The 23,867-nt window shown below is 32.4% G+C and overlaps 2 protein-coding genes and 1 pseudogene across 4 annotated transcripts; 1 reads left to right on the forward strand and 2 right to left on the reverse strand.

Annotated features, from left to right (window-relative positions):
- Positions 1-1,959: 1,959 nt before the first annotated feature.
- Positions 1,960-4,601, reverse strand: LOC119369189 (putative wall-associated receptor kinase-like 11). Its single transcript, XM_089722730.1, has 3 exons — positions 3,670-4,601; positions 3,454-3,561; positions 1,960-3,315 (listed from the first exon to the last, which is right to left on the reverse strand). Exons 1-3 carry the CDS (start codon positions 4,574-4,576, stop codon positions 2,108-2,110), a joined length of 2,223 nt encoding a protein of 740 aa, XP_089578856.1. The 5' UTR covers positions 4,577-4,601; the 3' UTR covers positions 1,960-2,107.
- Positions 4,602-5,777: 1,176 nt separating this feature from the next.
- Positions 5,778-8,473, reverse strand: LOC149499329 (putative wall-associated receptor kinase-like 11; annotated as a pseudogene). The gene is made up of 4 exons (XR_016319396.1): positions 7,539-8,473; positions 7,342-7,449; positions 6,815-7,243; positions 5,778-6,774 (listed from the first exon to the last, which is right to left on the reverse strand). The product of XR_016319396.1 is annotated as a putative wall-associated receptor kinase-like 11 (transcript).
- Positions 8,474-10,975: 2,502 nt separating this feature from the next.
- On the forward strand, positions 10,976-23,853 carry NUDT3 (nudix hydrolase homolog 3). 2 transcript variants are annotated; one of them, XM_089715733.1, is made up of 21 exons: positions 10,978-11,143; positions 11,532-11,711; positions 11,802-11,879; positions 12,177-12,273; positions 12,984-13,117; positions 13,560-13,641; positions 14,536-14,622; positions 15,409-15,515; positions 17,279-17,450; positions 17,613-17,863; positions 17,972-18,053; positions 18,708-18,773; positions 20,023-20,100; positions 20,207-20,302; positions 21,158-21,264; positions 21,392-21,560; positions 21,958-22,041; positions 22,504-22,598; positions 22,672-22,762; positions 22,847-22,993; positions 23,597-23,853. In XM_089715733.1, exons 1-21 carry the CDS (start codon positions 11,061-11,063, stop codon positions 23,648-23,650), a joined length of 2,340 nt encoding a protein of 779 aa, XP_089571859.1. In that variant the 5' UTR covers positions 10,978-11,060; the 3' UTR covers positions 23,651-23,853. The 2 variants fall into 2 exon arrangements, 1 of the variants encoding a protein (XP_089571859.1); XR_016318571.1 differs by lacking the exons at positions 22,672-22,762; positions 22,847-22,993; positions 23,597-23,853 and having other exon boundaries at positions 10,976-11,143; positions 21,958-22,158.
- The last annotated feature ends 14 nt before the right edge of the window (positions 23,854-23,867 follow it).

Genomic DNA, 23,867 nt, shown 5'->3' on the forward strand with positions numbered 1-23,867 from the left:
GGCGTCAAATACTTATATTCCTTTTATATTTTTAACTCTTAATTTATGTGAGATAGTCCAACACAGGTGTTTTATTTTAATTTAATATAAATATAAAAATAATTATATCATCTTAAATGTATTAAAAGTTACATGGCACTAAGTGTTTTATTTTTATTTTTTTTTTGAAAAACATTTTATTTTAATTTATATATATCTTAGTTGTATTCACTGCGTGTTTGTTTTATCCACGAGCATCTATCTCTCAATTTCAGTTATTAAAATAGAAGGGTGTTGAACCATTCATCTCAATATCTATTATATGGATTATATATCTTTTTTGATATAATAAATAAATTATTTTTAACCAAAATAATTAGATAATTTCATGTAATTCAAAAATAACCTAGTGAGAGCTTTTTTTTTTTTTTTTTTTTTTTTTTTTTTTGAAAGAGACCTAGTGAGAGCATTTAATTCAACTGATTATATTATATTTAGAATTCATTAACTTCATAAAAATAATTAATAATAAAATTATTTTTTCAAATTAATTGTCATATTATTTATAGTTATTTAAAATAATAATTTTCTATTCAATATTATTTAAAAAATTTTAAATAATATATTCATTTAAAAAATTAAACAAATATATATACATATATCATAATATATAAAAACAATTATATCATTAATAGACATTTAACATTTTAATAGCAATTGCTATTAAAATTCTACCCGTAAGCTAATTACGATACGAGGCATCAACAATGAATTTCTATCAACAGCTAAACCAAATTTCAATATACTTAAGTGGGTTCAAAATTTTCCTTGTATCTTAAAAAAAAATATTTTATTATTATGTTTCCTTATAAGCATAAATAAATTAATTAAGTAATCCTTAATGGACTTGATTCACGAGTAGCTAGGCAGAGTCGCACCATACATATTCAGTCTGAGTCATACAGATATAATATGTTTGATCACGTGATTTGATTCCATTTTAATTTTCCATGGGAAGAGACCAAAGCATGGTGGGTACTTAAAAGGATTTTGGAGGTAAGATAAAAGTAGGATAAAATTTTTAAATTGTTTGAGGGTGTTGAAAAGTAAATTTCTCTGTTTTTAACCTACCAAATTCAAGGATTGAGAAGGGTTAAAAAAAAAAAAAAAAACTTATTCCCATGTTATCCATGCTAGTTTGAAATATTCATTACTTTTTAAATAAAATATAATAATAATAATAATAATAATTACAGTTTTGCTTTGGTAATAGATCGAAAAATAGTCGAAAAGATTCCAATATTTTTTTAGGAGTTGAAAAGATTCCATCCACTGAACAAAATTAATGTTATCAATTAATTAATTTAATTTAATAAGAATATGAAAAAAGCTTCCAAGAAAGTCCTAGAGAGGTGCCAAAATTTGACTCAACCATCAAATCCATACTAAATTCCTACAACCCATCTAAATCTGTACTGTAATAGACAACTTTAGCTTTGGAGCTTTACAATTGTTTATTGCCTCTTCTTAGAAGCTGTGTGATTACAAAATTAAGTTAATTAATTTACTTCACAAAGATCAAAACCAAGATATCAAGAAAAACTGTAATTAGGTTGGTATGAAAGCAACAAATTTTTCTAGAGGCTGTTGATTTATTAATGAGAAATCAAAATTAATATTTTCTTTTTTTCAAATGTTTCAAGTTATTAATATTTTATTTACTAATCACATAAAAAAATGGTAAACAATGTAATATACATTTAAACTTTAGAATAGATTAGAGAGATCAGTTAATCCAATCAGGGACGATTTACTATGTTAAAGTTACCATATTGCACCCTTCGTAAATATTACAACTGATGAAAGAAACTCATCGCAGTTGAGACATAAACAACCATGAAGCTGCCATTTTTTCTCTTCTTTTTATTTTTTGAGAAAGAAAGAAATTGCTGGGAGCCAAAAAAAAAAAATCAATACAAATGAAGAACATCACTAATAAGTAATATCATAAACACTGCGTAATACTCTGATACATGTTGTTGAGTTTCTAATATTAAGACTGATATTAACAACCCACATAATTTGTTGACCACTTGTCGGAAAATTGTGCTTTCAGAGATCTTTTTAATCACCAAGATTTGTATTCAGTGAAAGGCACAACTTCTAAAGACATAGCTTTTGTATCGTTGAACTCAGAGGTTGAGATATCAGAATCCCATATGGCTGTTACTTCATTAGGGACATCTTCAAGCTCTTCATTATTTTCTTGGACATGATCGCTTCGCGATGATCGAATCCCTTCTAAATCCATAGCAACTTCTTTCATAGTAGGTCGTTTCTTTCCATCTAAATTTAAGCATCTTTTTGCAAGATTGGCAACTGCTGCAATTTCTTCTTCTTCATAACAATGCTCCATTATACAGGCATCAACCATGTCAAATAGTCTGTTCTCTTCAATCAGGAGATTGAAATGTACGACTAAACTCACCATTTCAGCTGATTGTGAACTCGGACAAAATATCGGCTTTTTTCCACTTAAAAGCTCGACAAGAACGACTCCAAAGCTGTAAACATCACTCTTCTCTGTAAATTGATTCGTTCGATAATACTCAGGATCTAAGTAACCAAAAGTACCTTGAACACGAGTCGTCAAATGAGTTTGATCAATGGAAATAGATCTCGAAGTTCCAAAATCCGATATTTTTGCTCTGTATTTCTCATCCAAAAGTATATTCATAGATTTGATATCCCTGTGATAAATGGGAATAGAAGCTGCAGAATGCAAATAAGCAAGCGCTCCAGCAACTTCGCTAGCAATCTTCAATCTCATTTCCCATGTAAATGGAACATCTTCATTCTTGTCATGAAGATAATTGTAAAGAGATCCATTTGGTATGAACTCATAGACTAACAAAGGAACTTCAGTTTCCAAACAGCATCCTAACAGCTTAACCACATTTCTGTGATTAATTTGGGAGAGAATGAAAACTTCATTAACAAATTCTTGTAGTTTTTTCTCATCTACTAATTTTGACTTCTTCACTGCTATAATCCTTCCATCTACAAGCATTCCCTTAAAGACTGTGCCTTGACCACCTTGACCAAGTATTCTATTCTCATTGAAACCGTCAGTAGCCTTTGCCAACTCTTTTGAACTAAATATTTTTGTACTTTGAAGGCTACCATCACTTGAAGATAACTGTTTTTGTAACAACAAACCACCATTTCTTTTAAAGAATTTTTTTCGGAGTTCAATCTTCTTTCTCTTCTTCAAGCACTTGTACACCCACCAAATAACAAATAATATTGCTAGTACCCCAATGACACCACCTATGACTGCAAAACCAGAAAAAGGGGAAACCAGAAATGTATGAATTACTGTTGGAAAATGTATAATAATGCGAGCAAGTCACAAAATTTTTTCCATGACCATCTAAATTATATGCTTATAATAGACAGAAAAAGGGAACTTACTCAAAATGATAATCCACTTGGGATCCACCACACATTTGTATGAGCCAGGTGTATTCTCACATTTTGTCATTCCCCAACACTGCCTAGATTCTTTGCATTCATCAACATCTAGCATGACAAGGCCAAGATCGATGAGAAAAGAATTTTTCTTTACATTCTAAGCCAAGGGGATTTAAACCTCCTGATTATACGCAAAAAAAAAAAAAAAAAAATTACCTGTACATCCAAGGTAAGCACTCCCCTCATAGCCAACTTTGCAAGTACATTGAACATATTTTGGACTGGAATATTTATCTTTCCATTCAGTACAATACATGGTGGTAGAGTTATATTCCCAGTCACGGGAATCGATAATCCAAGAAAGCGTCATGGGAACGTGCGAAAGTGGTTCTTTTACTTTTGGAAAAGGTTGTGCTGTTCCGTCTGTCAAAAATGCCAACCTACACCCATCTTGGCTTTGATTACCATTCTCAGCCTGTAAACTTGGATTAAAAACCTGAAGGAAAGGAGGAAGGTATATCTGACAGCAATAGTTAGAACCATTACAATTTTTTTCTATCAGCCATCTGTCTTTTTCTTCAGGCCAATAGCTAGCCTGTACAACAAGTTCAGAGAACGTTTTCCGCCAATCAATATCTTTCTGGCCGCCGGGGCAATGAGAGTCGCAACCCACAAGTTGAGGCGTGTGATCCGTCATTAAAGCGCGTGTGTTGCAACCCATTGCAGTAAAAACATTGTTGTCGGAGAAAAAGAAAGGACTCCCTGTCAAATCGATAGTACTATCCACCTCCGGTTCCAATTGGGGTTCCAAGCCTGGACAATTTATTGACTTCACCGGACCTTTGACATAAACATTGTCCGGAAACATTTCAATGACCTCCATATCGATGTTTGTTATGATAGCTTTTGGAGGATTGGCAGATCTGTTGCACCAAATCTCAAATCTTTGGTCCATATAACAATCTTTGTTCAATCCAAATGGGTATATAATGTCTATATTTCCACATTTGAAATCTTTGCAACTGAGTTTTGTGTAAGATGATTGTGCTTTTGCTAATTGGAAGATTGGCATTAATACTAAGAAACTGTACGTGAGAATTGGACAGACTAATTTCACGCCCATTATTCTTTCTCTGGTTTATTGAAGAAAGCTGATTCAACTCATATGATCTTTATATGGCTAAATAATATAATTTATACTATATTTGAAAATTAAAAAAATAAAAAAGAAGCGCGGAATAGATAACTTTCAGCAAATTAAGAGTCTAAAGCATTTCCTGATTATTTTATTTAGCACGCCTACCGCCACTTTGTAAAATTTATTTAATCCAAATAGGGGTAAGCATAAATTATGAAATTCATTCACTTTTCAGGACTTTCTAATTTTATACGTGTGATAATACGGCCAATGCAGACACGTTAAGGCAAAAACATTTCGTCAATTAGATTATCTAATATAATATCAAAATAATATAAATAATTAACTTTCCAATTATCAATTATTAAAATTAATTAATTTAATATAATGAGAAGATGAATAAAACTTATAAGAAAGTTCTAAGAAACATTTCATCTTTTAAGAAAGTCATGAAGAGGTGGCAAAGTTTGACCCAACCCACAAATTCATTTCAAATTTCTGCAACTTGTCCAAGTTTGTAGTAGTTAATACACTGGGATCCACTCTTTCTCTGTTATAGATATGTTTGTTTAAGAAAAAAAAAATTACTGCCTCGTGTACAAAAATTGTTGCCTCGTGTACATTTTATATTCTAAACATGTTTGTATCATGGGCTTGAGTTGAGCCCAATTGTTTAAGCAAAAAAATTATTGCCGCGTGTACAAAATTTATTGCCTCGCTTTTATATTCGATTATTGGCTAGCCTAACGCGGAGAATATAAATACAAAGACCAAAGTAAAAGTTAACCCAAGTCGAGTTCCGTATCTCTAAACGGAGTATTCGAGTTTAGGGGTGAAGAAAAACTGTAATTAATATTTACTTCATAAAGATCATTACCAAGATATCAAGAAAAACTGTAATTAGGTTGGTATGAAAGCAACAACTTTTTCTAGACGCTGTGAGAAATCAAAATTAATATTTTTTTTTTCAAATATTTCAAGTTATTAATAGTTTATTTACTAATCACATAAAAAATGGTAAACAATGTAATATACATTTAAACTTTAGAATACATTAGAGAGATCTGTTAATTCAATCAAGGACGATTTACTATGTTAAAGGTTACCATATTGCACCCTTCGTAAATATTACAACTGATGAAAGAAACTCATCGCAGTTGAGACATAAACAACCATGAAACTGCCATTTTTTCTCTTGTTTTTATTTTTTGAGAAAGAAAGAAATTGCTGTGAGCCAAAAAAGAAAAATCAATACAAATGAAGAACATCACTAATAAGTAATATCATAAACACTACGTAATACTCTGATACATGTTGTTGAGTTTCTAATATTAAGACTGATATTAACAACCCACATAATTTTTTGACCACTTGTTGGAAAATTGTGCTTTCAGGGATCTTTTTAATCAACAAGATTTGTAATCAATGGAAGGCACAACTTCTAAAGACATAGCTTTTGTATCGTTGAACTCAGAGGTTGAGATATCAGAATCCCATATGGCTGTTACTTCATTAGGGACATCTTCAAGCTTTTCATTATTTTCTTGGACATGATAGCTCCGTGATGATCGAATACCTTCCAATTCCATAGCAACTTCTTTCATAGTAGGTCGTTTCTTTCCATCTAAATTTAAGCATACTTTTGCAACATTGGCAACTGCTGCAATTTCTTCTTCTTCATAACAATGCTCATTTACAGGCATCAACCATGTCAAATAATCTGTTCTCTTCCATCAGGAGATTGAAATGTACGACTAAACTCACCATTTCAGCTGATTGTGAACTCGGACAAAATATCGGCTTTTTTCCACTTAAAAGCTCGACAAGAACGACTCCAAAGCTGTAAACATCACTCTTCTCTGTAAATTGATTCGTTCGATAATACTCAGGATCTAAGTAACCAAAAGTACCTTGAACACGAGTCGTCAAATGAGTTTGATCAATGGAAATAGATCTCGAAGTTCCAAAATCCGATATTTTTGCTCTGTATTTCTCATCCAAAAGTATATTCATAGATTTGATATCCCTGTGATAAATGGGAATAGAAGCTGCAGAATGCAAATAAGCAAGCGCTCCAGCAACTTCGCTAGCAATCTTCAATCTCATTTCCCATGTAAATGGAACATCTTCATTCTTGTCATGAAGATAATTGTAAAGAGATCCATTTGGTATGAACTCATAGACTAACAAAGTGTTAGGGCCCGGCCGACATATGGGACCCACAACACAAAGGAACTTCAGTTTCCAAACAGCATCCTAACAGCTTAACGACATTTCTGTGATTAATTTGGGAGAGAATAAAAACTTCATTAACAAATTCTTGTAGTTTTTTCTCATCTACTAATTTTGACTTCTTCACTGCTATAATCCTTCCATCTACAAGCATTCCCTTAAAGACTGTGCCTTGACCACCTTGACCAAGTATTCTATTCTCATTGAAACCGTCAGTAGCCTTTGCCAACTCTTTTGAACTAAATATTTTTGTACTTTGAAGGCTACCATCACTTGAAGATAACTGTTTTTGTAACAACAAACCACCATTTCTTTTAAAGAATTTTTTTCGGAGTTCAATCTTCTTTCTCTTCTTCAAGCACTTGTACACCCACCAAATAACAAATAATATTGCTAGTACCCCAATGACACCACCTATAACTGCAAAACCAGAAAAAGGGGAAACCAGAAATGTAAGAATTAATGTCGGAAATGTATAATAATTGCTAATGAAAAGGGGCAACCAGAAAAGTTCTTACTCAAAATGATAATCCACTTGGAATCCACCACACATTTGTATGAGCCAGGTGTATTCACACATTTTGTCATTCCCCAACACTGTCGAGATTGTTTGCATTCATCAACATCTGCCATGACAAGATCAAGATGAGAAAACCAAGTGTTTGGATTCTTATTTGTGCTAACAAATCAACAAAAAAAACCCACAAAATTTTACCTGTACATCCAAGGTAAGCATTGCCCTCATAGCCAAAGTCGCAAGTGCATCTTACATATTTTGGACTGGAAGTTTTATCTTTCCATTCATGACAATACATGGTGGAAGGGTTATATTCCCAGTCACCGGAATCGATAATCCAGAAAAGCTCCATCGGAAAGTGCAGAAGTGGATCTTTTACTTTCGGAAAAGCCTGTCCTGTTCCGTCTGTCAAAAAAGCTAACCTACAACCATCTTCGCTTTGATTATTATTTTCAGCCTGTAAACTTGGATTAAAAACCTGAAGAAAAGGAGGTATATAGATCTGACAGCAATAATTAGAACCATTACAATTTTTTTCTACCAGCCATCTGTTTTTATCAGGATAATAGCTAGCTTGCGTAACAAGTCCAGAAAACGTTTTTCGCCAATCAATATCTTTCTGGCCGCCGGGGCAATGAGAGTCACAACCGACGAGTTGAGGAGTGTGGTCAGTCATTAAAGCTCGAGTGTTGCACCCTATTGCAGTAAAAACATTGTCGTCGGAGAAAAAGAAAGGACTACCTGTCAAATCGATAGTCCTATCCACTTCCGTTTCAAATTCTTGTTCCAAGCCTGGACAATTTATCGACGACGCTGGTCCTTTGACATAAACAGTGCCCGGAAACATCTCAATCACCTCCATATGGATGTTTGTTCTAATAGCTCTCGGAGGATTGGAAGATCTGTTGCAAAAAATCTCAAATCTTTGGTCCATATAACAATCTTTATTCATTCCAAATGGGTATTCAATGTATATATTTCCACACATCCAATCTTTGCAGCTGGGTTTTAGAGAAGATAATTCTGCTTCTGCTAATTGAAAAATTAGCATTAGTACTAAGAAACTATAAGTGAAAATTGCAGACACTAATTTCAAGCCCATTGTTCTTTCTCTCTTCTATTGAAGAAAGCTTATTCAGCTCATATGATCTTTATACGGCTATACTACATTTTGAAAAAATAATTAAAAATAAACAAGAAGAGCTAGATAGACAACTTTCAGCAAATTAGGACTATAAAGCATTTTCTGGTTATTTTATTTAGCACGCTTACCAGCACTTCATAAAATTTATTTAATCCAAAGAGGATTAAATTATGTAATTCATTCACTTTTCAAGACCTTCTAATTTTATATGTATAATAATTTGGCGAACGCAGACACGTTAAGTCAAAAGTACCCTTAACTACTCACGGTCTCGTTTATTGTTAATTTTTTTTAGTATTAAAGAAGAGATTCAAATCTTGATTTATTCTCGAATTATATACGCACTGTAAATTATGCGTTGGTGTATTAACTTATTATTAATTGGTTTATTATATAAATATAATGAAAAATTATTAAAATATAATATTCAAATATTTTGTTTTTGATCATCTGACTTGTTTCCCTTGAAGCTACAAAGTAATCTCCATTGGAAACAATGTACGCACCCTCGAAGTTATACAATAGTAAAATCTTCAAATTCCCTTTTGTGGTCGGGATGAATTTAACAAAAATAATTAGAATTGGTCATTAAGATATAATTGGTCATATATCTGCACAATGTGTAGACAGTATAATTTTATATTTTTTAATTAATTTGAATGAATAATTTTTAAAAAATTATTGCGATTTATATTTGTATTGATTTAGTTTAAATAATTTACTTCGTATATATTTTGATTAAATAATGAAAGGTGGAATTATATGTCCTTTTTGAAATTTTCAAGCAATAAATTAAAATATTTATTTCAACAATAGATTATTGTAACTCAACTGATATAATTATTTATCTTTTCTTTTTAAGATTTTCGTATATTCTATTAAAATGTGTATTAATTTATTAATTTTTCATGATTAAATGATAAGGATATTTAATTATAATGCAAAATTTAATGAATAAAAATTATATTTTAATTCCATTAGTTAATCACATTATTATAATTCTATTATTTAATTAATATTTATTAGTTATAGCTCCACTAGCTTCTATTAGTTTATAATTCCATTATTCAATAAAAAAACTTAATGTTTGTTAAAATATTAACCCTATTAGATTCCATTAGTTTATAACTCCATCATTTAGTAAAAACACTTAATGTTTATCAAATGTGAAAAAAATATTAATCAGAATAAAAAGCAAAATGTCACATTATTGCTTCCATACTTTAATATATTGGCATATCATCATCCGTACTTTAGAAAATATATATTTATATAAATAGATAGGTATTATATTAAATTTTTAATTTAAATAAAACTTGAATTTAGAGTTATAATAAAGTTTAACAATTATAAAAATGGTTGCAACTAACTACTTGATCATATGAAAAATCTCATTTTTTATAATTAGTAAGTTTCGCTCTCTTTATTAAAATTAGGAGTGACCAAATTTCAGAAATAATTGAAAACCGAATTATTTTCGATTTTGGTTCAGTTATTCAATTTCTGCTCACAATCTTCTATAATTTCGATTTTCAATCTTTAGATCGATTATTGAAAAACAATTATTTTTTGAGTAAAATTAAATTAACCGATTCGGTTCGATGTCTAAACTTATTTAGTGCAATTCAATTTCAATAAAGATTTAATTTCAAGTTTTGTAATTCAATTCGATTCACAGTTAAACTGTTGATTTGCACACCCCAAATACAATATGCTTTGAGCCATGAAAAAGCGACCAAGATTTCTTTGCACTTTTCTTTCTGTAGTTGAAAATATTACACCGTCTGAAAAAAAAAAATCAATTATAAAAATTAATTAATTTAATATAATGAGGAGATGAATAAAACTTATTAGAAAGTTCTAAGAAACATTTCATCTTTTAAGAAAGTCATAAAGAGGTGGCAAAGTTTGACCCAACCCACAAACTCATTTCAAATTTCTGCAACGCGTCCAAGTTTGTAGTAGTTAATACACTGGGATCCACTCTTTCTCTGTTATAGATATGTTTGTTTAAGAAAAAAAAAATTACTGCCTCGTGTACAAAAATTATTGCCTCGTGTACATTTTATATTCTAAATATGTCTGCATCATGGGCTTCAGTTGAGCCCAACTGTTTAACCAAAAAAATTATTGCCGCGTGTACAAAATTTATTTATATTCTAAATATGTCTGCATCATGGGCTTGAGTTGAGCCCAACTGTTTAAGCAAAAAAATTATTGCCGCGTGTACAAAATTTATTTATATTCTAAATATGTCTGCATCATGGGCTTGAGTTGAGCCCAACTGTTTAAGCAAAAAAATTATTGCCGCGTGTACAAAATTTATTGCCTCGAGTACATTATATTCTAAATATGTCTGCATCATGGGCTTGATTGAGCCCAATTGTTTAAGCAAAAAAATTATTGCCGCGTGTACAAAATTTATTGCCTCGTGTACATTATATTCGATTACTGCCTAGCCTAAACGCGGAGAAAAGTATATATAAATATAAGGCGACACAAAGACCAAAGTAAAAGTTGACCCAAGTGGAGCTTCCGTTTCTCTAAACGGAGTATTCGAGTTTAGGAGTGAAGAAATGGCGGAACCTCCATTAACGCAAGAAGAGCATCTTGACGTTCTCACTAAAACTGGCGAAAAAACTGGCATTTCCAAGCCCAGGCAAGCCCTTCACTTCCTTCTTTGATCTCTCCTTTGTCCTCCTCATAAACCTAACCGAAGCTCGAAATTAAGCTTACATTAAAGGAAGCAGTTTCACTACTTGCGATCACTTTAAAATTTGAATTCAGCGGTTCCAATTCATCTTATCCACAAATGTTTGTTAATTCTGATTTTTTCCCTTTAATTTGAAAATATGGATGTTGTTTTCGTTATTCAGTCTGTTTGGCGGCCGAGAAGCGGAAAGAAAATAAAAGATTGCAATTGTTATAGTTGTATTTGACTAAGTCAATTGATTTAGTGATAATAAACCTGACTTGTTGAAGTAGTGTAATGTTTCTGTCATCACAGAATTGGTAAAGTGAATTAAAATTTGCTGTTGGCAATGTAGGGGGGAGGTTCATCGAGATGGAGATTACCACCGAGCAGTTCACGTTTGGATTTTTGCAGAGAGTACGCAACAGTTGCTTCTGCAAAAGCGAGCTGATTGCAAGGATTCATGGGCAGGGCAATGGGATATCTCCAGTGCTGGCCATATATCTGCTGGTGATTCATCACTTGTTACTGCCAGGTAAGCCAATTTGGTGGTTCTATTTTGAGAAATTTTCATTTTTTCTGTTTCTTTTCCTGTTAAAAATTAGCTGTTTTCTTGTGCGTTTAGGAGGGAGCTTCACGAAGAGCTAGGTATTATGCTTCCAAAGGATGCATTTGAGTTGATATTCGTTTTTCTTCAAGAATGGTTTGTGAATCAAATCCTTTATTCTCAAGTTCTCTTATATTTTTCTCGACAATATGCTTGGGCTTCGCGTGTATATTTTGTACATGATTCTATTGTCATGTATCAATGGACGGTGGCCAAACTTTAATACTTGGATTACTAATGCCATGTCTGATAAGGTTCCTTGTTAAGGTTGTTATGTAATTACATGCTTTACGCCAATCTGACATTTCTTTTTAGTTCATTACTGCAGTTCTATTGGCCCTTCTCTCTTTTTGTCTTGCATTAATTCCTGTCAACTTTACAATTTGAATGCAGTGCAATAAATGATGGAAAATATATCAATAATGAATATAATGATGTATATCTTGTAACAACTGTGGATCCAATTCCTCTGGAGGCGTTTACTCTTCAGGTGAGTATGTTAATGATCATCCTCAATTGCATTAAGAATCCATTTGGCTATTTAAATAGCGGTTAGCATAATACTTGAGAAAACCCATGATTTTTGTGTGTAGTAACTTTATATAGCATTTCAAGGGTATATGCACTTAATAAATTAAGTTTTCATTCTAATCCTTCAACCTTGTATCAAACCCTGTCATCTCGTTCTTGTTGTGGTACGATGAACTGAGCTGTTCACCTTCATTATTGTAAAGTTTTATTTTCTGATGTAGTTCTAATATGACTGTACTGAACTCATAAATGTGTTATTCAAACTTAAAACTTGACAGAAGACTTTGAACAAGTGATAATCTGTACTAATTTGATCTGATCTGACTCTTAAATTTAATGTTAGCTATATACTAAAATGTGTATTTCTGCAACATTTATAACCAACGACTTCTATATTGCAAGGTATCAAATTCATTAGCCTGTGATTTATCTTTTTCATTATTTCTTGGAGATCTGCCTGGTCTTTGTATCTGAAAGTTTGAAACACTCTGTGCCACTTGCTAATTATATTTGCAAGTGATTGTATGGAAATTTTATGCTTTGATGTGCAGTACCTGTTAAACTGTAGTGTGTGTGATGTTTTACATTTGTATTAACTATAATTTAAGGCTTCTAGCTTAGTGAATTGTAAGAATCTTAATGTATGTTTATACTTTTATTCCATGTTAGGAAACTGAAGTATCTGCTGTTAAATATATATCCTGTGATGAATATAGAAACTTGCTTGCCAAAGAACATCCTGATTATGTCCCCTACGACATAAATGGACAGTACGGTCTGCTCTTTGAGACAATTAAGCAACGGTATGTTAAACAATGAATGTTGTGAAATTGAATTTGTTTTCCCTGAAGGCCTTTGAGAATATGTGGATTGGGGATCAAATTACTTTGAATTTATTGGGTAACCTTTGGTTATGTGATGAAGATATATAGCATGTAAAAACATTTATGAGAGAAAATCATCTCGGTTCATCATTGCGCATGTAAAAAGGTTATTTTCCTGGTGAAATTTTAATGTTCTTTTCGTCTATCACCTTTTTGTGAAAATTATGTTATGTTCTTGGTTGCCATATTAGGAACTATTCTTCTGCTCCTTTGTTTTGCTGGAAGCCAAATAATGTTTGGAAATCTTTATACTATAATTCTATAAAAGATGAATGCCGGTTGAAAATTACCTCACAGAAGTTCTTAATTTTCTAATAATTCTTTTTTTACTGATCCAAATTTTCCATGTATTTTGCTTAAGATATAAAGAAAACAGTGTAGCACGCAGCTTGACTCTACAAAAGCAACTCCGTCGATATGCTCCTGTTTCTCTCAATGCAGAGGTTATCAACTTTCTCTTCTAGTTTACATGAATCTCTCTAATGTTTTTTTGCTATAATATTTATTTAACTACTGCCGTTGAGATTCCAATGTCAGTCAAATGTGGGTGGCATCGTCTTATAGTGATATATTCCCCATACACTAATTATTCAAACCTATCATGATTTGAGTGTCAGTATGATTGGCGAGTTTTGCTGATATACGTTTTAGTTGTGAATATGGTCAGTGTCTACATTTGTGCTTGTTTACGAGTTGGCGATCTGAATGATTGATGTGTAAAAAGAATGTTAGCATGTTTGCCTGAGAATGCCCATTCTTTGAAGGCAATATTGAATAGAGCAAGAACTATTGAAAGCTGTTGCTGCTTGTTTCCATTTAACAAAAGACAAATGTTAATTGTGAAACATGGTGGGACAATTAATCACCTATTTAAATAGGAAGGAAAATGAGTCTGTCTGTATGCTCATTTCTTAACTCCTAAAAGCATTTATAATTCTGTCCTCTAGGAACTGGGGTATGATTATTCCAAATCCCCAAAAATTGACATATATAATCCTTAAAACTTTTTTTAAAAAGTCTCTAGAGCAATGATCTGAGAATGTCAAAGTTGTCAGTACGTGCATTTGTGTCATAGTTATAATTATTTAAAAGATCTGTCACTCTAGACATGAGCAACCGAGGTGTATGTCTTGCATTCTTGTGAAATTCAGTCAGTTAGCTCACATTTGTTAGATTTATTTCTTTCAAAACCCATCGTGCTATCAGTGTTCTTTTGCTATTAAAATACTATTGTTGTTGTTATTGTGTGCCTTTTGTTTCTTTCTTTTCCACTTTTTTTTTTTTTTTTTTCTCTCTCAGGTAAACAAGGTTCATTCATTGTTTTCTCCTTACTGCAGTTGACAGGCCTATCAGATGGAGACAGGAAGGCATTGGGTTTACTCATTAAGGCTGCAAGAGTAGTGGATGACGTCTTTTACCTGCAGGTTTTTTTATCTATGTTAATTTATTTGTGGATAAACATATGCATAGAACTAGGCTAATAATTTGGTGATCCGGGATCACTGGTGTTCCTGAGCAATAATGGCTGTTGGATTTTCGGAATTAATCCTGATCATGCATCCGTTATGTAAAAGAGAGTATATGATATTGAATTTTTATGGTTAACTAATATTAACCATGGTCTTGGATTATGAGACACAAATCAAATAATAATTAATATTTTGCCAAATATACCCTCAGGATCAATGTAGATATTTTCATTACAACAATATTTTAAATCTAAATATTCCAATATATATTATTTTAATTCATATTAAAAATTTCAAATAATCTAATCTGTTCGATCATTCTAGAAATTTTTCATTCAACAAAAAAAAAAAAAAAAAAAAAAAAAAAAAAAAAAAGAAAGAAAGAAAAAACTCAGATATAATTGATGTCACGAGAGCAAATCTCGTCTTGTAAAATAGTTTTGGTATGCATGCTCATGGTAAAAAACTAAAAGTTTATGCATTTAATATCTGAGTTTGTCTTGTTAAAACTAAAAGCTTTTTCAATTGAAGGTTCTTATCTGAATTAAAATGTGGTGTCCATTATTTATGAAGTATGAATTAGTTGACATGTTTCTTCCTTCCTAGGAATTTCAGTTTATTTTTTTATTGTTTTTTACAAAAATAATTGACATATGAGCCTGTTCTATGTTGTTGAGATTTGTAATATCCTCTAATTTCTAAATTCTAATGGTGCCTCTGCTCATTTTCCCCCTTATTCAGGTTTGGTGCAGCAATCCAGCTCTAAGGGATTGGTTGATAGAGCATGCTAATACATCAGAATTGGATGAGCTCAAATGGAAGTATTATTTGATTAATAAGAGTCCATGGTAAGTCTTCTTTGGACTGCCCCTTTGAGTTATCTGTGTGTCTCCATGTGTGTGCACACATGATTTTGCAATGTCCGAAGAGAGGCTACTTTCCAAATCCGTTGTTCATCCTTGAAATTTTAACCACATCTTTTATTTACTATGTTGAGTGTCAGTTCCAAGTGAATCATTATAATCTATCGCACACACTAGTTATGTTAAACAAAGACAATATAATGGACACTGTAAGTTTGTGACTGCCAAAAATGTAATAAGTATGTTATTATTGTTCTGGTAGAAAAAGGTTTGTTAAGGAAGACGGAATAGATTACAAATTAAGGATATGGTATGCCCCTTCTTAGGAACCAAACAAAATGAAAAGACAAAAAGAACAAAGTAATGCACTCCGATAATCTTAACTCCTCACTATAGGTACAATGCTAAAGTCCGCTTAGAAACACATAATGAGCCTATGAAAACTATTTTATATCATAGCAACTCTAGAGGAAGATCTGATTCTTCAAGGGAGCATTTGTCACAAACCAAATATCCCAATCACCAGCAAAGCTGCACAATGCCATAACCTCGCAGCTTGTTTCTTTTTTATTGTCAGAAAATTCTTGACTGTCTTCAATAGTGTGCACCTTTCCTCAAGCTGATAATTGATTCCAAATGTACCTAGAAGCCGTAAAACAAGGAAACAGTGTCTGGACACCCCTTCTTCTTTTTCCTTTTTCATGTGCATAGATTTATGACATTGGTAGACTATGATTAACCAGGCAGCATTGCCATTCAGTTCAGAAACAAACAAGCTTGTCCCTGGAAATTGATGACTCTTCTGGAGAAGATGGACCACTTAGGCTTTGCAAAAGAAGATAGAAATTGTGGACAACATTTTAAAATGTTCTACCTCACATTCTTTCTCACGCATAATCCCTTTTTCTTTCTCACCACCACCTCCTCTTTTGACTCAGCATATATATATATATATATATATATACACACATTGGTCCATGACAATGCAGGAATGTTGTTCTTCTTCCTTTCTTTTTTTTTTTTTTTGGTAGTTTGATGTTTTACTTTTAACCTTCCTGTCCTGCATCATGTTCATGTGACCCCTTAAAACTTGTATTATCCATGAAAGTATCTGACGTGGTTTAGTAAGCTGTCCGATTTACCCGTCTTAGACAAATAATCATGTTATTGTTGGCGTGATAATTTGAGAGAGAAAACGGGTGGGTATTAAGAATATGAATCAGAGAATTTAATGATAAAAGACATTATTTAAAGGTAAAAATGACAATCTAAAGCATACCAAGCATCTTTAATACTTATAGACAAGTCTTCTTATGTTTTTCTCTTTTCAATTTTAGGAGGCCACTAAGTCCATGTTCTCTATGCCGGTGTTTACCCCATACTCTTTTGTGTCTATACATCATAGGATAAGAGAGAGAGAGAGAGAGAGAGAGAGAGAGAGAGAGAGTTTTCAGGAAGAGTAGGAGACAAGGAAAAGATGAAGTGATTGATGATTCATAGAGGAATGACCATTCTTCTGGATGTCTCTGATATTTCATAAACTCTAGTTCTTAGCTCATATTTTCATCTAAGGTTGATAGCATTGAAAGTGACTTGTCCTCAGCAAATGTAGTTAACATTCTGATTTCTTGAACCAAGCAAACATAGTTGACAGATTTCTCACCTCAGCTGTGAATTTTTGTATTTGATGAATGGCCAGTGAATTTTGAAAGAAATATCCTCCAATTATAATCCATTTCTACCAACAGGTCCTGTCTTGATGAGAATAAGGCATTTTTAACGACAGCAGATTCGGCCATAAAGTTGCTTCCTGAAGCCATGAAGCCAATAAATGGATGGAAGGGTCTGGAATATAAAGCATCATTCCCTATCCGAAAACCACCCGGTGCAAATTTTTATCCGCCAGACATGGATAAAATGGTTAGTAAGTAAAGCTCATTATACAGTTTGAAAAGGTATCTTTTAAATTAAGATCCATATCATATAGGAGAGACTGTGCCTCTGGCTTGCTGCAGCAGTCACAATTTATAATCTTTTATTTTCATACCCACTATTTAGACTAACGAATTTCTCATGTTATAGGAATTTGAATTGTGGAAAGGAACTCTGACAGAGAATCAACAATATGATGTAACGGGTTTTTTCACTGTTATCAAAAGGCACAGCGAACTTGATTTGGAGTCATCTCTATTAAATCATACAGTTGATGGTACTGGTCATTTGATGGGTGTTCATGATCTATATAGCATCCCCTACTCAAAAGAGTATAATTCTCTGCTCAGAAAGGCTGCTGAACTATTGCATAAAGCTGGGGATGTGGCTAGCTCATCTAGGTATAAATGTTTCTAGATTTTTTTGTTTTTGTCAGCATATTTGTGAGATGTTGAGTTGAATTCTGTTAGACTCAGATTTTGGCTAACAATCTGTATTTTGATGTGTAGTTTGAAGAGGCTACTACATAGCAAAGCTGATGCATTCCTTTCAAATGATTATTATGACTCAGATATAGCCTGGATGGAATTGGTTTGTACCGATATATGTTTCTTTTTGTACTTTCCTAAAAGTATTCATACCTATTCATACCTGTATTTAGTAGTCGGGGTTAGTATACAGTGACAGGACCCCTTACGATTTCATAACTTTTATTTTTTTTTTTCTGGCATTGAGATATTGACACATCTTAGCACAATTTTTGTAGTACATGAGACTCCCCCTTAATATATTTCACTACGAGTAATGAATGTCTAGTTCAAAGAGAATTGTTGGAAACAATGTGTAGTAAGGGGCTGAAATGTCTTTTGATCATATAGACAAATTTTTTGTGAAGCTGCAGTAAATTTATCGTAGATGGAAGTTTCAGTGTTTATTTATTATGTTATTTCATTTGTTCACAATTGATATAGAATTAGGTGGTATAGAAGCATTTAATATCGAGAGAACTAATACCAAAGCTAAATTGAGGAAATGGATCTATTTAGCCAATTCCAACAAGTTTGAGATTAAAGCTTTTTGTTATGTTCTTTTTTTTTTTTGCCAAATTTATATAACAATTGCAATCCTCCACTGCTTTGTATGAAATCTTCTAGGTTTACCTTTTATGTTGGCCCTATCAGGTGCCTAGGCTGTTAGCACTGTCATCAAAGTCTGATGAGATTTATATCTGTTTTCATTGTATAGGATTCTAAGCTGGATGTAACTATAGGTCCATATGAGACATATTTAGACACTCTTTTTGGATACAAGGTAATATTTATGTATAGCAAATGCTTTTCTTCTATTTTAATGTCTGGTCATTAATAAACTTCCTATTTTTTTGCAGAATGTATGATAATTTTCATCTTCAATTGCTTCCAGTTTGGAATATTTATGATTTTTTTATCCTGCATATCACCATTTGAGTTAGATCTTCTAATTCCTTAATGTTAAACACTTCAGACTAACAATAATAAGTATTGCATGAAAGATCTAATAATGCATGAACCATCAAATTTGAAATGGAATTTAATTTCCTTGATTATGTAAAGCTACTGATATTGAGTTGTTAATAAGCATAAAATGTTTGAACATTTTAACTAATTTCTCTTGCTTTTTTAAGTATATAGTCATAGTTTTCACTCTCAAATTTACAAATCTGTTTCACCCTCATAAATTCTCTGAGGCATCAATAAGTTTGCATGAAGATAAACTAGAACACAAAAAATTGATCTGTGTTTCCGGATGTATGAATAAATTTAGTGGTGTAGCAATTTGTTCATCATTCGAACCAAAATGCATGGACTAAAGTTTAGTGATGATAAAGCTCAAGGGATGAGATACAAATGAAATGATTTTTTATGTCTTTTCTCATCTTGTTCTTGTGGAAGCTCGTCACTTTTTTCCTGTTTGGTCCAAGGAAAATTCATATGTCCATGGTTCTCTGTATGTCTTTCCGGGTGCACAACAGAAAATATACCCTGTTCAACAATGCTAGTGACCTAGTATTCGTTTTGTCTAGTATAATGTCTAAACAGTGATTGATGATTTATTTAAGTTCAGGTCTTGATTGGCACCCTTATTCACAGCATTTCTTCACATAATTGTGTCAAAGGCCCTCTAATATTTTTTACCCTTGGTTAAGCTTTTTGTTTGGGCCAATGCAATACACAGATTTTTAAGGTTTGGAATTGACTTCACTGGCTTCTTTTTGAATCTGTTCAGTTACATGATTTACCTACCTTCCATGGTGAACTTGAGTTACCGGTGAATTGATGAAGTTAAAACTTGTTACTCTTGACTGCCATTGGGAAAAATGTTAGGAGATGGCCAATTTATATACTTTGGTTGCAACATACATCAATAAGCAACTTATTTGGAAATTACCGGGTCTTGAATATTGTGATCAGATAGTTTTAAATTTAAATGAAACCTCCATTAACCATGTATTTTTGTTATTGTTTGTTAACTTTCTTAGTTGGAACATGTTGCTTATAAAGTTGCATTCTTTTTGTTTTAGGCTACATTTGAAGCATTCATTGGAATCCGAGATGACGAAGCAACAGCTCAACTAAAGCTCTTCGGCGATAATTTGCAGGTACTTGGAGTTATCTGCACCAAAACCTGTGACACCTTGACTTCCTGTTTATTTATTCTCTCAGCAGGAACATTTCTTTCTACTTGCTGATGAATTATATGTCTAGGTTTTGGAACAAAATCTTCCAATGGATAATGCCTACAAATCTACAAATGTTAATGCTGCTCCTATTCGTGTCATCCAACTTATCTATAATGCAGGGGTGAGTTCAAGGAATTATATATTAGAATTTCTTTTTAAAAAGAGAAAAAAAGGGGGGGGGGGGGGTTGTTGGTATGGCCATCGGTTCGGTTCAAATTAGAATCAAATTGTACTGTAGATGAACCGAAATCGGACTGGAACTGTCGGTTCAAAAGTTTTGAACCGAAATCGGCGGTTTAAGGGCCGGTTAGTGTTCATGTAAATGTTAAAATCTGAACATGAACTGCAGTTCCAGTCCGGTTCGAATTGGAAATTTTTATTTTTATTTTCAAAATTATAATCACTTAGCCTATTTATACACAAGTCTAAATAATTTTTTATTGCATAATACACTTTACTTAAAATGTTTTTTTTTTTTTTAAATACATTTTACGTAAAAAAGTAAAATGGTTAAAAAAAAAAAAATGAAATGCTTTGTCTAAAATTATATTGTTTGATTCAAAAGAGAGTTTAATATTTTTTTCTTTTAAATTTTTTACTTAGTTCAAAATTATTTGAAACATTCTTCAAATTTTTCTAACAATTTTTTTAATTAGTAATATTTAGAAAAAAATAAAATGATAATTTATTTGATTATTCTGTAAAATTAATTAATTTTATTTCTCATATGAGTGTGAGCATTCTAAAAGTTATTTAAAATAAAATTTACCAATATTTTTTTAAATTCACAATAACTTTTTCGAAAGAAAGACGTAAACTTAGATTTCCTTACAATCTCTTCTATGAAAAACCATCAAAATGTTCTACATAGATATTTCCAATTGCCACTGACAAAATGAATGCAGTTGATAGCTACCATTCCGTTGTAATCTTTATCTGGGTAACAACTTAGACTAATAGGTCCTTATTTTATCAGGATGTGAAGGGTCCTCAGCCTGCTGCTTTTAACTTACCAAATGACGAGCGGATAGTAAAAGAGCGAGGAACTTCAATGGTCATGCTTAAGAATGTTTCAGAGGCCAAGTACAAACTGTTTCCTTAAAGTTTATGTTACTATAATTAGTCATTACGTTTTGTTCATTTTGTCACTCTTTTACAATGTTTTATAATTTGATGTAGTCTAAATGTTGGACATGACCATTCTAACTAGGTTCAAGCATATTCTTCTGCCTATAGCTGATGTGTGTATTTCCAAGGAACAAAAGGACCTTGTAAATTTTGAATCTTTCTTTACACACATCATCTGCCACGAATGCTGCCATGGTATAGGGCCTCATACAATAACACTTCCAAATGGTCAAAAGTCTACAGTGAGAAAGGTTAGTTGTGTAATTTTATGCCATCTCTCTTCCATTTATGGATTTCATGTGTTTTTATATTTTTTACATGATCTTTTTCACACCAATCATAAAACTAAATTCCATACATTTTTATTTCGATCATTAAACATGTTCTGGCAGCAACAATGAAATCACCCCATTTCTATAGAAGAAAGTAATAGTATGAAAATTCATAATTTTCTAGGTAGTATGTTAGTGGCATTTTGTTCACTCAGTTACCTGTTTGACATTGGAATTTGAAAAACAAAAAGGCGATATTGTCTGCTAAGTCACTTTTAACTTGAAACAGTCATGATTCCATATGAATTATTATTTGATTTAGGAAGCCAACATCTCCCGTCATTTTCCATGTTTTCATTTCTATGTTTTGACACAGGAGCTGCAAGAACTCCACTCCACTTTGGAAGAAGCGAAAGCTGATATAGTTGGCCTTTGGGCACTGAAGTTTTTAATCAACAAGGTTAGGAATCGCTTGACATAAAAATCATGACTTCCGGGGCCCAAAAAAATGTCTACCAGTTTACATTCCCGCTTCATAGATACTGAATTCTGTCATCCAAGCAATACATTAGCAAAGGTGAATTATGTAGTCACCAAACTGTGATGATAAAAATATCATGTGTCAACTCAAGTAGCTTATGATATTCTAATTTGTGTTTATGTAAATTCTCTTTAACCTTGTGTTCCTTGTGTTCTGCAAATTTCTCATCTTTGTGAGCTAGAAATTTGATAGAACAGTGTCCTGATTTGATTCCACTCTAGTTTTTTTTGTCCAGTTGTTATATAGATTTTGTGTTTGTCTACCGAACCTAGGAAATGCAATATTGTGAGGCTATACATGAAAGTTGGGTCCTGTCTGTGTGTGCATGCCTTTTCTATCTACCTACCTGTTTATTCTTACATGCGCATCTGAGGAGTGCAGGACTTCCTTTCAAAGAGTTTCATAAAGTCTATGTATGTTTCTTTTCTTGCGGGATGCTTTCGCTCAGTTCGATTTGGTTTAGAGGCAGCTCATGGGTAAGTAACTACTCGTCCTTCTTTGGTCCACTGATTAATTTTACTGATCATTCTATCTACTCAATATTGTCAGAAAAGGACAAGCAGTGCAGTTCAACTGGTTATTTGAGAAAGAGGCGTTCATTTTGCAACCAGATGAGACATTTTCTGTTGACTTTGCTAAGGTATAGTATAGTCATTCCTAATTCCCTTATTAGTTAACTTCTCTGGCTGTAATACTAAGACCATAAACTCTGTTTCATTGAAAGGTTGAAGTGGCAGTTGAAAGCCTTAGCAGAGTGATACTAACCATACAGGCAAGAGGTGACAAAGAAGCTGCAAATTTGCTGCTTCAGAAGTACTGTAAAATGACAGATCCATTAAAACTTGCACTGCACAAATTAGAGAAAGTTGAGGTACAAGCTGTGAAATTTGCTACTTTTCAATTCATGCATATATTTGCATCTAATTAGAGGTAGACTGTCAATTAAAAGGCCGTTTTTTCAATATGTTTTCATTGAATGGGATATAGTCCAATTGTTTTCTGTAGACATTTCATTTATTATTTCAAGTAGATTGTATGAGTCATTTCTAATTCATATTGTGAAAAAAATTAAATTTATCTGTATGGTCACCTTGTGCCTTTTGGCTGATAAAATCTGCATTTCTAAGAGGATAAAACTGTACTTTCCAATGGCATGCAGATTTTTGGCTCTAAACCTGTTTTAAGAATATCAATTTAATGATTATTTATCTTTGTCAAAAGCTGTGCCACTTAATGGATGGAATTAGGCTCATAAGCTTCATGAAAAGAGAGAGATTTGACAGAAATATTAGATCAAGTCTTACTGACAAATAGGTTATATTGCAGTAATTATAAAGTAAACAATAGTTTTTTTCTAAAGACTTAGATTTTGATAACAATTAAAGTTCAAGATTACATTTGGCAATGCTTTATTGCAATTTCCAATTATACTAATGGTTTTCATTATTATGTCGTCCTTGCCTGCGTCTTTCAGGTGCCAGTGGATATAACTCCAACATTTCCCTTAGCTGATGAAATACTGGGGTAGAGGCAATCTGCTGGTAATGGTACAAGCCTCACACCTAGTGTTTGACTTGCCTATTCAGATCAACTTCATGGCAATAATTAGGATTTTCCTCTTTGAATTCTGATTAAATAAATGCCGTTATATTCAATATTTGTATAATTAAAATCCGAACATTTGGTATGTCTTATTATTTATATTTGAGTAATGCCATTTCTTTTCCTCCATTGTGTATGAACTT

This window comes from Jatropha curcas, chromosome 1 (genome assembly GCF_041381405.1).
Source record: "Jatropha curcas cultivar XTBG-Jc1 chromosome 1, XTBG_Jcur_1.0, whole genome shotgun sequence".
NCBI lineage: Eukaryota > Viridiplantae > Streptophyta > Magnoliopsida > Malpighiales > Euphorbiaceae > Jatropha > Jatropha curcas.

What these genes read in the sequence shown, in the direction of transcription:
- LOC119369189 (XM_089722730.1), bottom strand. Translation starts at nt 4,576, where the DNA reads ATGGGCGTGAAATTAGTCTGTCCAATTCTCACGTACAGTTTCTTAGTA. An exon ending in TGCTTACCTTGGATGTACAG is followed by an intron (nt 3,562 to 3,669) that starts GTAATTTTTTTT and finishes TTGTCATGCTAG; the next exon opens with ATGTTGATGAATGCAAAGAA. An exon ending in CAAGTGGATTATCATTTTGA is followed by an intron (nt 3,316 to 3,453) that starts GTAAGTTCCCTT and finishes CTGGTTTTGCAG; the next exon opens with TCATAGGTGGTGTCATTGGG.
- NUDT3 (XM_089715733.1), top strand. Translation starts at nt 11,061, where the DNA reads ATGGCGGAACCTCCATTAACGCAAGAAGAGCATCTTGACGTTCTCACT. An exon ending in TTGATTAATAAGAGTCCATG is followed by an intron (nt 15,516 to 17,278) that starts GTAAGTCTTCTT and finishes TTCTACCAACAG; the next exon opens with GTCCTGTCTTGATGAGAATA. An exon ending in AAAAGTCTACAGTGAGAAAG is followed by an intron (nt 21,561 to 21,957) that starts GTTAGTTGTGTA and finishes GTTTTGACACAG; the next exon opens with GAGCTGCAAGAACTCCACTC.